General features: G+C 43.8%; 1 protein-coding gene across 1 annotated transcript in view; it reads right to left on the bottom strand.

The window, feature by feature from the left end:
• The window catches only part of LOC147662651 (dynein light chain Tctex-type protein 2B-like), a 41,913-nt gene extending 33,179 nt beyond the window's left edge, over positions 1 to 8,734 (bottom strand). The window contains exons 1-2 of the mRNA XM_086951021.1: positions 8,552 to 8,734; positions 3,885 to 4,018 (exon numbers count right to left, since the gene is read on the bottom strand). Of these exons, the coding sequence (XP_086807147.1) occupies positions 3,885 to 4,018; positions 8,552 to 8,622 (205 nt within the window). The 5' untranslated portion in view covers positions 8,623 to 8,734. The remainder of the gene's footprint in view (positions 1 to 3,884; positions 4,019 to 8,551) is intronic.
• Positions 8,735 to 13,110: the final 4,376 nt, after the last annotated feature.

Below are 13,110 nucleotides of genomic sequence, written 5' to 3'. Positions count from 1 at the left end.
AAGGTAGGATAACCGACTCAGGGAAGATCAGAGAAGCATTCTGGCGCTTTTACAGTGCACTATATACAGAGGAGGGAGAAATAGACCTAGACATGACTACCGAATATCTAGAAGCAGATACCTGCAAACAACTAAACGCAGAAGATCAAGAAAGACTAGAAGACCACCCCACTCTTGATGAATTAATAAAAACAATGAAGGATCTCTCCCGGGGGAAAGCAGCGGGATTAGATGCTATTCCATTAGAATTTTATATAACATTTCAGGACTCACTCCAAGAAATATTGTTAGATATATGCCTACATGTGTTTGGAGGAGGACAGCCTCCAAATTCATGGTCGAGGGCAAAAATCGTGATATTTCCAAAAAAAAACAAACCCCCGGATCAGATGGGCTCCTACCGTCCTATCACCCTAATAAATGCAGACTCAAAAATTTACTCTAAACTTCTGGCTAATCGCATGTCAATAATTATTCATAAATTCATATCCAACATCCAACATGGCTTTATCCCCGGGAGAGAAACTACAAATCATATACGACGGGTAATCAGCCTTTTTGACAGTACTCAAGTAGCAGGAGACCCGATGGCACTAATATTACTCGATGCCGAAAAGGCTTTTGACAGGGTCTCCTGGCAGTTCCTCTGGCAGGCCATGTCCCGGTGGGATTTAAACAGGTTTTTATACAGGCAATCCAAAAGAAATATAACAACCCACGGGCCATGGTAATGGTTAACGGCTGCCTTTCTAAAGAATTGATAATTACGAGAGGAACTAGGCAGGGATGTCCTTGTTCCCCATTGTTGTTCGCCATTTATATCGATCCGTTTATTCGCAGACTAGAAGGCAGCAGGAACATAGCCCCTATATCGACACAAGGCTATCTAACAAAAACCCTTGCTTATGCCGATGACATCGCCATCGCTACGTCCAATCCAAACTTGGCTATGCCTACTATCGAGTCAGAGGCCAAAATATTCGGAAAATTTTCAGGGTATGCACTAAACCAGGGGAAAACGCAGATTATTATTAATAATAACTGTGTTATGACGGACTCGCGTATAACAGAATCTGCTATCTACCTAGGGGTGACCATCACATCTGACTTAGAAAAACTTGTCGATTTAAACCTGAAACCCGCATCGAATAAAATGCAGAAAGATCTCCTCCGTATTAATAATTTACACCTCTCATTGATTGGAAGGGTCAATGCATTAAAAATGGTCTATTTTCCAAAGCTACTGTATTTATTTAGAGCCATTAATCTTGAAATTTCAGACCGTTGGTTTAAGACAATGGAGCGTATCTTTACAAACTTTATTTGGTCATACAAACAACCCCGCCGCTCATACAGATTGCTGACGCTCCCCAAAGAAAGAGGAGGTCTAGCACTCCCAAATCTTAGAACATACTATTGGGCAACAGTCCTTCTATACAATCAGGAACTCTTCCACCTGGAGGGGATAGAGGTTGGGGAAGTTAACGAGACTCCATCAATTCACCAGATAATACTGGGGATAAGAGTACAGGCTATCTGTGGAGATATCTATTCGATAGCTATCACAAAAAAGTGAGATTAAAAACGCTTATAGGAGCCTTTAAGGTATGGAAATCTGTGAAGAAGATGGTAGGTTTAGGTCGTTTATCTTACTACACACCAACTCAAAACAATCCCTCTCTACCGGAAATCTTCAAAGATAGCTGTATTAACAGGTGGAATGCGCTTGGGATCACTCATTTGGGATGCTTTTTCTCCTCAGAGGGGCTACACTCCTTTGGAACCTTGAGGGATAAGTTTCATCTGGAATGGAAAGACTTCTTTAAGTATCTCCAGATTAGAGACTTTTTGTTAAGACATACAATGGGAGAGGGTATCATCCGCAAAATAGACATAGCTGATATGTTAAGCCACTCACAGAAAAAATTCAAGATCGGGGAGATTTATTCTCTATTACTGAAATATTTTGTGGATGATATTCAAAAAATCACCCAGAAGTGGCAAAGTAAAATTCCAATTTCCTCTGAGGAATTTGAACACTCGTATAGGTTATCTCAAACGATCCTTATGTCTACTAAACTTCAAACCCAATTTTATAAAATATGTTTTTTTATGTATTATACCCCGGACAAAATATCTAAATGGGGTAGTGGGAGAGGTACATGTTGTTTTCGGTGCAATTTACAAAATGTGGACTGTATTCATATCTTTTCTGCTTGTCCCGTTTTAACTCCTCTTAAAACAAATATTGCACGTTTTCTGACTCTGATCCTCGGAATAACGATTAATTTATTAGATGAAACCGTAGTTCTAGGTGTTACAAACCCTGCTAACCACAAAGCTGGTTGCGAATTGATTTTTATTTCGATGGCCGTAATGAGAATATGTATAGCCTCGGCTTGGCTAGATCCTATCGCCCCATCATATCAACAATGGTTTGCAAGATTGTTAGCAATTTTTAATTTAGAGATGGCGATCTACAAAAACAAAGGCAGGAAGAGTCAGATTAAAGGACAAAAAATTTGGTCTCCATTAATAGTAGGGTCTAAAATGCAATGATATATATAGCAATAACCAGTATGTTCTGCTTAAGCCGCTACTCAACTTTGCAATCTCACGAAATTGAATGTTAAATGCATTAATTTAACATATAAATTTTCCTTTTCAATATTGTTTTGTATAGCTTCTAATGATTTTTTATTTCTTTTTTGACCAATTTCTTGCTTTCTGATCTGCTCGACCGGGGAGGGAGGGGCGGGGTCTGTGTTATTTGTTGTACTGTCTTACTGTTGTAAAATCAAATAAAAATATTAAAAAAAATAAAAATAAATCACAGGATTGTAAGGGCAACCCCAAATTCAGAGGTGTACAAAAAAAACACTGTTCCTAAACTCAGTATCTTGGGTACATTTCAGAAATACACAGGTATTCTTCTACCCATTTTGCATTCCTTTTATTTTACCATATGAATTGCTGTATAGTCAGTACACAATGAAAAACAACTGTAAGGTGCCTCAGGTGTTGGCTCTGGATCCCTCAGATTCTTGTAGAACCTATAAATCGTATATATCCCTGCGGACATAAAGGTCTAGTGGACGTAACAGTATATTGCTTTTGTAAATCTGCCATTGTGACAAGACGTTATAGATTAACATGTAGTCACAAATGGCAGAATGTTTCTACTCATTTTCATTATTTTATTTAAACAGTTTTTGTGTGAAAACCCTGAAAGATCTACACAAATGACTCCTTGCTAAATCGAGAATGTTGTCTAATTTTCAAAAATGTATAGCTTTCTTAGAACACCCATGAGTTTTGCATTCATTTCCATCAAGTAGGTTGAAATCACAAAAATTAGGAAAAATGGGCTACCTCTTCCAAATGAAAAAAACGGTGGTTAAAAAAAAAGCGGTTTTATTTTTTTAGCAGTTAGGTGCCATTCACATTCTTGTTTTTCAGTTCCAAAAACATGATCAATATTCTCTATCATAAACTGCAATGTAGTAATATGAAACTTGCCTCAGAAAGTGATTTTTGTTAAGTGCAGAAGCCCAGCAAAGACTACCATGAAACCTGGTTATTAGAGGCTGCAGATTTTAATGGACTCAGGGTATACAGAGTTACACAGCGTAGTATGGAGAGAAGTCTAAATCAACAGCACAGACAGAACAACATATGCTTCTGCTGGATCAAATGTGCACGAAACAACATTTTTTTTTTTTTAAAAAGACCTGGAGGCAGAAATAATTTTTTAAAACAGCAAAAAGTCTCAATTCTGTGACTATCTTTCACTTCAGGTTAACCACACCGAACAAAGGTAAGCATGTTAGATACTAGCCAAAGAAAGCCTGTGACTAATGCCTTCTGAAGTAAAGAGCGATTACCTTTCAGTTTATTTTTAATATTTTCAGATAGAGATATTGTCATATCCGGAACTTCTGTAGGGTCGTAAAGTTTGTTGGATAACTCCGCCTTGAGCATGGTACGAATTATTTCTTTCACAGTACTCGCTTTGAATCTAATAGGGGAAAAGAAAAAAATCATATCAACCTAGAACCTCCATGATACACCATTGACAAAACATACATTTTCCCCCTTGTTATCCATGACACACTTGGTGCAAGCGCTCTTTTTTAACTGTCTACCATTTTGCAAAACAAAAGCCATGGAAAGGAAGAGGTACAGATTTCAATCCAACACAAGGCATCTCTTTGTTACCTAAACTGTTTTCTATAAGAAACAAAAAGGAACCACCCCAGAATGTATAAACAAGTTCTCCCACATCAAGTGTGTTTCCTACAGTGGGGGGCGGGGGAAGCAGACAGCCTTGTTAAAATACCCCTCACACACCAAAAGGGCCCTTGGTGTCATGCTTCATTATGGGGTTCTTCCCACCCCGCTGCGGGACGGGGCGTACTACAAACTGAGACTACGTGGGAGCACTGATTTTGTGAAACAAAACTATGTGTAGTGTGGAAATGCCAGTGGAAGGGTCAGGAGTGATGGAAGGAGTGTTTGTAAGTTAAACAACACCTGGCCCTTGTGGAAGAATTTTTTATAATATTCCGTAGGGCTGGTGTTATTAAAAGTGGAGAATGAGGTGGAGATGCATAGCTATAATGAGCAGTTTTTCCTATGTTGTCAACATGTTTCGAAGCCCTCCTCTGGCTTCTTCGTCATGACCAAAAGGATCACTTCTACACTCAAATGAATTTTAAAGGTTGATGGTTCAACGGAGCCGCAGGGAGGCAGCAGCTAGGAGAGGAAGTGATCTTGACGGGTGTGTGACTATAGACACTCCTTCCCACCCCGTTCAGAGGCTCATGGGGCATTTTCCCTTTTAAGAAAAAATTCATTTAATTAACATACCTAATGGGGTATCGTATGTAGTGCATGCTTATTATTTGACATGCACTTCACGTAATATTATCTACTTATATATGTATTTCCTGTACTCATTTTGGAACATATATTTGAGTGTAGAAGGGATCCTTTTGGTCCTGATGAAGAAGCCAGGGGAGGGCTTTGAAACATGTTGACGACATAGGAGAAACTGCTCATTATAGCTATATATCTCTACTGCACATGTGTTACATGTTCTGTGTGATTTTTGTCCTCCGTCTGGAGGAAATGGCTTGTATTCTGCAGTGTCCTCTGTAAAGAGGGAGGCATGTTACATCTGGGTGTCCATTCTCTTGTAAGGTATGTGTAATGTCATTATTCTTTGGGTGGTACATGTTTTTCAAAATCTTTTTATTAAACAAATACATAAATAATGCTCCTAATAAACGATAGCACAGAAGTTTCACAGGACAGCAGTTTAGTGTTAATTACATCAATCTACAGCGTCAGCCAGGGACTCACAGAAGCCTCCCACGTATTCATTCCAGCCGCCTCATATTTTGTTCCATTTATTTGGGCAACCCTACCAGAGTGGTACATGTTTGTGTTACATGAAGTTATGAGAACATTCACTTAACTGTCAGCTAGCCCCTTCGTATATCGACCTGGTGGGGAGTTTACTGTTTTGGACTTCCGCAAATAAAGAAACTACAGCACAATCTTAAGTGTTACTGTGCATTCTTAATGCAGACGTACAAAGAAGTTGGAACTGCGAGTACAGACAACTAGACATGCCAGCAGGTAATGCCCTGTTGTCCTTATATGGAAGCAAAAGTTTCCAGGCTTCACCTCACATATAGGGCCCCATTTACAAGATACAGAGGCCACATACTGCCACAGTATATAGGAAACGGTCCACTTTCCGATTACCACATACAGCATACATGTCAACCCTCCCGATTCAGGCAGGAGACTACAGATTTCAAGGTTAGTCTCCCCTCTCCTGATTCCTCAGCGGGCTTCAGCCAACAGGGACTGGTCTTGTGTAACTCAAGAGTATGCACTGCCAATAACCTAATCCTATAGGCCAGTGTGCAACATTTTTGCCACACGCTCTCTTCCTGCTATAGCACTTTGACCAATCTCCTGACAGGTAAGGAAAAAAACTTACATTAGCATTTCTGATATCCAATCCTGCAGCAGCACACTTGTAAGTCACATACATGGCAATAGGCCAGATTCAGGCTTAAGTACAAGTAAATGGGAGAAATACATTCTCCCGATTGGTTTTTTAAATCACCCACTTTCTTCTTTTAAAATGTTGGCATGTATGCAAACAATATGACCTGCAATGTAACTAACGCTCCAATACCTTCTGGACGAGTTACGGCTGAATAAAACTGAAAAAATAGAGTCCTATCCTAGCCACTCAACATATGACATGCAGGGCCGTGCCCCAGTCTTCCTCGCGCCATGCCCCATGCTGGTAAACTGAAGCAGTGCACTGCCGCCTGCCCACCCACCCTATACAGAGCCCTTCTCTAAGGACATGTCACCATCTCCTTCCTACCCTCCCATACATGGCAACAGAGCCGATTAAGGCGGGAGACTCCCAGGTTTTAAGCAAAGAATTGTTCCTTTTAGCAGTCTTCCACCTAAAACTGCCCGTCCTTCAATGAACGTCAGAGAAGAAATTGAAATCCCCCGATTTATTTTTCTAAATCTCCCTCAATTTTGGCATGCATGCCCTCTCCACTCGATCCATTTAGGCATGTAGGTCCTCTCCCCTCCTTTTGGCATGTGTGCCCTCTCCCCTCAAGGTCCGTTTGGGCATTAGGCCCTCTCCGCTCATGGTCCTTTTGGCATGCATGCCCTCTCCACTCAGGGTACTTTTGGCATGTATGCCCTCCTCCCCCATGGTTCTTTTAGCATCTATGCCCCATCCACTCAGGTTCCTTTTGGCATGCATGCCCTCTCCACTCAGGGTACTTTTGGCATCTATGCCCCCTTCACTCAGGGTACTTTTGGCATATATGTCCTCTCCCCAAAGGATGCTTTTGGCAAGTATGCCCTCTCCACTCAGGTTCCTTTTGGCATGCATGCCCTCTCCACTCAGGGTCCCTTTGCATGTATGCCCTCCTCCCCCAGGGTTCTTTTGGCATGCATGCCCTCTCCACTCAGGTCCCCTTTGGCATGCATGCCCTCTCCACTCAGGTTCCCTTTGGCATGCATGCCCTCTCCACTCAGGTTCCTTTTGGCATGCATGCCCTCTCCACTCAGGGTCCCTTTGCATGTATGCCCTCTCCACTCAGGTTCCTTTTGGCATGCATGCCCTCTCCACTCAGGTTCCTTTTGGCATGCATGCCCTCTCCACTCAGGGTCCCTTTGCATGTATGCCCTCCTCCCCCAGGGTTCTTTTGGCATGCATGCCCTCTCCACTCAGGTTCCTTTTGGCATGCATGCTCTCTCCACTCAGGTTCCTTTTGGCATGCATGCCCTCTCCACTCAGGGTCCATTTGCATGTATGCCCTCCTCCCCCAAGGTTCTTTTGGCATGCATGTCCTCTCCACTCAGGTTCCTTTTGGCATGCATGCTCTCTCCACTCAGGTTCCTTTTGGCATTCATGCCCTCTCCACTCAGGGTACTTTTGGCATAGAAGCCCTCTCCACTCAGGGGTCCATTTGCATGTATGCCATCCTCCCCCAGGGTTCTTTTGGCATAGATTCCTTCTCCCCTCAGGGTCCTTTGGACATGTGTGCCCTCTCCACTCAGGGTCCATTTGCATGTATGCCATCCTCCCTCAGGGTTCTTTTGGCATAGATGCCCTCTCCCCTCATGTTCATCCTGGCATAGATTCCCTCTCCCCTCAGGGTCCTTTGGACATGTGTGCCCTCTCCACTCAGGTTCCTTTTGGCATGCATGCCCTCTCCACTCAGGTTCCTTTTGGCATGCATGCCCTCTCCACTCAGGGTCCCTTTGCATGTATGCCCTCCTCCCCCAGGGTTCTTTTGGCATGCATGACCTCTCCACTCAGGTTCCTTTTGGCATGCATGCCCTCTCCACTCAGGTTCCTTTTGGCATGCATGCCCTCTCCACTCAGGTTCCTTTTGGCATGTATGCCCTCCTCCCCCAGGGTTCTTTTAGCATCTATGCCCCATCCACTCAGGTTCCTTTTGGCATGCATGCCCTCTCCACTCAGGGTTCTTTTGGCATTTATGCCCCCTTCACTCAGGGTACTTTTGGCATATATGTCCTCTCCCCAAAGGGTGCTTTTGGCAAGTATGTCCTCTCCACTCAGGTTCCTTTTGGCATGCATGCCCTCTCCACTCAGGGTCCCTCTGCATGTATGCCCTCTTCCCCCAGGGTTCTTTTGGCATGCATGCCCTCTCCACTCAGGTTCCTTTTGGCATGCATGCCCTCTCCACTCAGGGTATTTTTGGCATAGAAGCCCTCTCCACTCAGGGTCCATTTGCATGTATGCCATCCTGCCTCAGGGTTCTTTTGGCATAGATGCCCTCTCCCCTCAGGGTCCTTTGGACATGTGTGCCCTCTCCCATCCTTTTGTCATGCATGCCCTCTCCCCTCACGATCCTTTAGGCATGCATGCTGCCCTCAGGGTCCTCCCAACCACCTGTGCCGGTCCCACGGGCCCCGCACATGGCTCTAGCTGAGCCGAGGCCTCCCACCCGCCCACCCCCGGGCCTCTCACTTGTGGTGGTAGTTGGGCCGGATGGAGTAGGTGTTCTCCAGCCCGGTGCTCGAGCCCTCCACCTCTCCCATGGCAGATCCCGTCCTCAGCTCAACGTTTCAACATGTCCGCGTCCGCTCCGTTGGACCGGTCACCATAGCAACGCCAGGGCGCTCGAGGCAGTGACAACTTCCGCCCGTACCCGCAGCGTCGACGTCACGCGGAAAGAAACGGCGCCCGCGCCGCCGCCATCTTGGAACGGGCAAACCTGGTCCCAGGAGCAAAGGATCCTCTGTCCAGAGCTCTGCACATTAAGGGCACTCAGGGCGACGCGAATTATAAGGACTTCAGCACCTACGGATTGAATAGCATACAATGTTTAATATGTTTGCACGCTAAAGCCCCCTGTTTGGATAGTTTAAAAACAGCTGGCGAAGCACTTTTTCACAAGTTGGAATTCTATGTTTAAATATTTACTTATAAGGGAAAACATCAACATCAACATTTGGTGATATTTGTGACGTTTGAGCTGCAAAGACATTAAAATACCGGCCATTGTTATAAAACAGGGCAGGTGACGACCCTAATCTCTGCTAAAATATTAGATTTGAGTTTAAGGTGCTAGTAGCTGCCACTTGATTACGATTGCATGTAAAAGAATCTACCATTCAATAAATGGCAATTATGTATCAGTTTGCTGTAACAATCCTTCAGGAATTGGATAGATGTAGTGAAGACTGGACTCAGCAGGTACAGGTAAGTAGAAGTTTATTTGTAGTACAGGAGGAAGGCGCATCATTATTTATTATTAGATGCGGGTCCTCTACCAGGGGCGGGTGGTGACATTTGAAAGTGGTGTGCGCAAAGTGATTTGCATACTGCACCGTAGCAAGCGATCCCGAACACCATAAGGGGGATTTGGGGGGATAACCCCCCCAAGAAAATTTTGAAAAAAGAGAAGAAAAATCGTGCATTTTCCAAGCAAATTTGAGAAAGCAGGAAGGTTAATAAAGCAATTGTGAAAGTGCAGTTATTACATTAATAGATGGCATCACATAGGTAGCTGCTTATACAGTATAACCACAGAGCTTCATGCATTCCGTCCTATTACGCTGCTGAATTCAGACTATAAAACTTGCATGAAAATCTCAGCTCTAAGATTAGAAATTGCACAGCAGTTGGGAGACAGCTGTTGTGTCGGGTAGGGGTCCCACCGGGGGGAAGGTGGGGCTGATCTACACTGTGGGGGCAATCTAGATGGGCTATCTCTTCAGCACGTGACCTGGGCCTAGTAATAAATACACGGACACCTGGGGTATGTTTAATGGTTACTTGCGCCGCCGCCAACTGGCGTACGCTCGCACGTAGACCCTATTTATTAGTTGGGTCACGTGGGTCTACGCTGTGCGCCGGTCGCGCTACAGACGTAGATAAACTAGAACACAACAGCCTTTACAAAGCCCTCTGTCCCACTCGTTTTTTGTACCTTTCTGCCCTCTGTCCCACTCATATTTGTGCCTTTCTGCCCCCTGTTCCACTCGTTTTTGTGCCCTTCTGCCCGGGGGTATCAAAGTACACAAATGACTGATGCTACCCCTGGCTACTTTTAATTGGCATCAATGACAGTGCCTCGTGCACACAGGCAGTAATATCTGCACGGAAGAGCTTGTGAAAGCCTTATGCTTTCATGGCTCGAGAGCACAATCTAATTTATATTGGGGACTAAGACAAAATGTAACATAAAGCCATACCCGAAGCTCTCTACAGGCAATAAAGCATATAGGCTATAGAACTTCATGCAAGATTACAGCAAAAAAACCAAGGTACGCACTATAGTGGAAAAAGGTCTCAGCTCACTGCATTAAAAATTGCTACTATATTTCTGAAACAAATCTTCGGGTGAGAATCACCAAACCTCTATAAACTTGACTTTAAATCTTAAGCAATTTCGACCACTGCTGCCCACATAATGTGCTTAAAAATGAACATTTGATTTGTGTCCAATATTGGATCCCAACCCTGGCTCAGTAGGCCTTCCTCCAATTCACAAAATAACTTTTTACATGGTCCCCCACACTCTAACCCGGCAGGCAGTACTTAATATAAAAAAAACATAAGTTTGGGGCCACACCCGAACAGTAAGGCATACAATGGGCAACAGCGGTGTGTGGTAAAAGACGGCGAGCTTGGGAGAGCAGCGTAATCCCTTTAAGAGGTCCGGGGTAATGAAAAGGAAAATGCACCCTTTCTATCTCTTCTGTCCGTCATTCCTGTGATTTGTGGCAACATTATAGTGACATAAAACACTACAGAACTAAGCAAAATAACCCAACGTTGCCTGACTCAAACTTGACAATAGCCATTAAGGAGATGCTGCACGAATGATCTGACAAACAATATGGGATATGTTAGGCGGCAAGCTCCTGACCTCCATGGGATCTCTTTTCTGTAGCCTGGTACCTCTGGAATCCTGTAGAGCGGTTCCCAACCCTTTCACACCTGATTCTGCTCACGATCACTCATTGCTCTCCCTTCCCCCTCTGATACCGCCCTTCCACTCATCTTCTCTTCTGCCCTCTCCTCCTTCTTACCCTAACTGCCCCTCTGTCATGTATACATGTCTGACAGGGCCCTGTGACATTTCCTCCTTCCCGTTGTGTACTTCAACTGACTGCCTACCGGAGAGTCCACCTGTAAATGCACGGTGGAAATGTGAATCTGCACGTTCAGATGTTTACATTATTTTATCCACTGAGCATTTCTTTTTTCCATATGGAGAAACCTCTTGCCATTGCCAATCACCCCAAAAAATACAGAGGTGCTCTGTTTTTTCCCACCTAAAAAGCGTCAATTACTCATGCATATTTACACGATCAGTTTTATGTTTGTTCCAGGGTGCGTATTTATAAGGATAAATAAAACATCTTGTAAGTGTTTTTTACATAAACCTTAATTAAGTACAGAAAGAAAATGAAAATCTAAGCCACACTTCGCACCGGAGATGCTGAACAAAGCACTACCATACACAGGTCTCAAATATGTTTTCGATTTTTTGTATTTTTCTTAGGAGGGCAATGTCTTCACAGACTTCATTTTACCAACTATAAAAAACGTGCAATGCAGACTGATTTCCTTTGCACATTCACAGTAAGGAAATACCAGCTCTTACTGGTATTTCCAATGGCTAGCCGGGATTTGCCCCTTACTGCTTTAGCAAGATCACCATCTTCCACCAAAGCAGCAAGTTCAGCCGTTTTAGTGTCTAAATTGGAAATCCTTATTTCCAGCATACATTTTTCGGATTCTTCCACCACCTTTGCAATAGCTATTGCCTCTTTAAAAGTAGAATTGCTGGCAGCCCACAATCTCTCCTGAATCTTTTTACTGTTACATTGGATGATAAATTGGTCCCTAATCATCTCCTGCGTCATCTGTCCAAATTGGCACTTCGCGGACAGCTCTCTTAATCTTACTACAAAATCATCAACGGACTCCGTAGACCGTTGTGGCTGTATGTAAAACTTATGGCGCTGCATTACAACATTTACTTGTTTCGCAAATCTTGTTTGTAAGCGTAGTACAGCCTCCTTGTAGATATCACCAATAGCTTCACCTTGAGCATCCTGTACAGGAAGTAAGTACTTAAACACATGCTGACCCTCCTTCCCCAAAGATCCCAGTAGCAGTGCTTTTTTCATTACAGCCGGAAACCTGCCACCATCCCGGGCCAAAATATAATTTTCAAAACAATCTACCAAATCTTCCTATTCAATTGGGAGTTCACCTGGCAACTTCAGAAAAGGTGGTGGTGTAACAATTGCTGTGCTCACATCCAATGTGGGAACATTTCAAATGTGAAAATTATGCTGAAAGGTGCGCTTAACTCTTTGAGCAGAAGGTGGCAGTGTTTCACCAGAAAAGCAAACTATCTGCAGGCTAAACTTGACAGCACAACAGCCACCCAATGAGTCACTAGTTACCCAAACACCCAATAAGCTTGTTACAAAAGGACCGGGGAGCCAATCCTCGCCCCGACCAATGAGAATTTAGGGAAAACGTTCAATGTATTTGCTGGACAATAGGCTGTACATTCACTCTGCCTCTGCTGTGTTTCTTCAGCTGACTGTTAACTCCGGAGTCAAGAGTGCTTCCACTTCATTCACGCTGTCCCCCGCTGCCCTCCCAGGACAGCAGGTAAGCAAGCGCTGATTCTTTTGCTCGTGCCGTGCTCCGTTCACAACTGAGCCAGCATTGTTTCTTTATCCGCCAGCGCTGTACTAAACATACAGCGGCTGTATGAGAGTTTCCAGTGAACGGGAATAAACTTGAACCTGATTCACCAAGAACAAAAACTCTTCGTGACTGTATTGGAACAAGTGGTGGAAACACCTGCATACATAGCAATATTGTGATTTACGTGTGCTAAGGAGTGTTGTAGCGTTTTGAAGGCTTTTGCCGTACTTGGAAGGATAAAAGTGGTTCCTTCTACCTTTTAGCACCGTCGAATACATTTCTTGAAATAATAGACTGTGGGATTTTCTAAGTGGCGCCAGTCAGACCTATAACAAACCACTGTTCGT

This window comes from Lissotriton vulgaris, unplaced genomic scaffold (assembly GCF_964263255.1).
Source record: "Lissotriton vulgaris unplaced genomic scaffold, aLisVul1.2 SCAFFOLD_2868, whole genome shotgun sequence".
Lineage (NCBI taxonomy): Eukaryota > Metazoa > Chordata > Amphibia > Caudata > Salamandridae > Lissotriton > Lissotriton vulgaris.
This window is presented reverse-complemented; position numbering and strand designations above follow the sequence as displayed.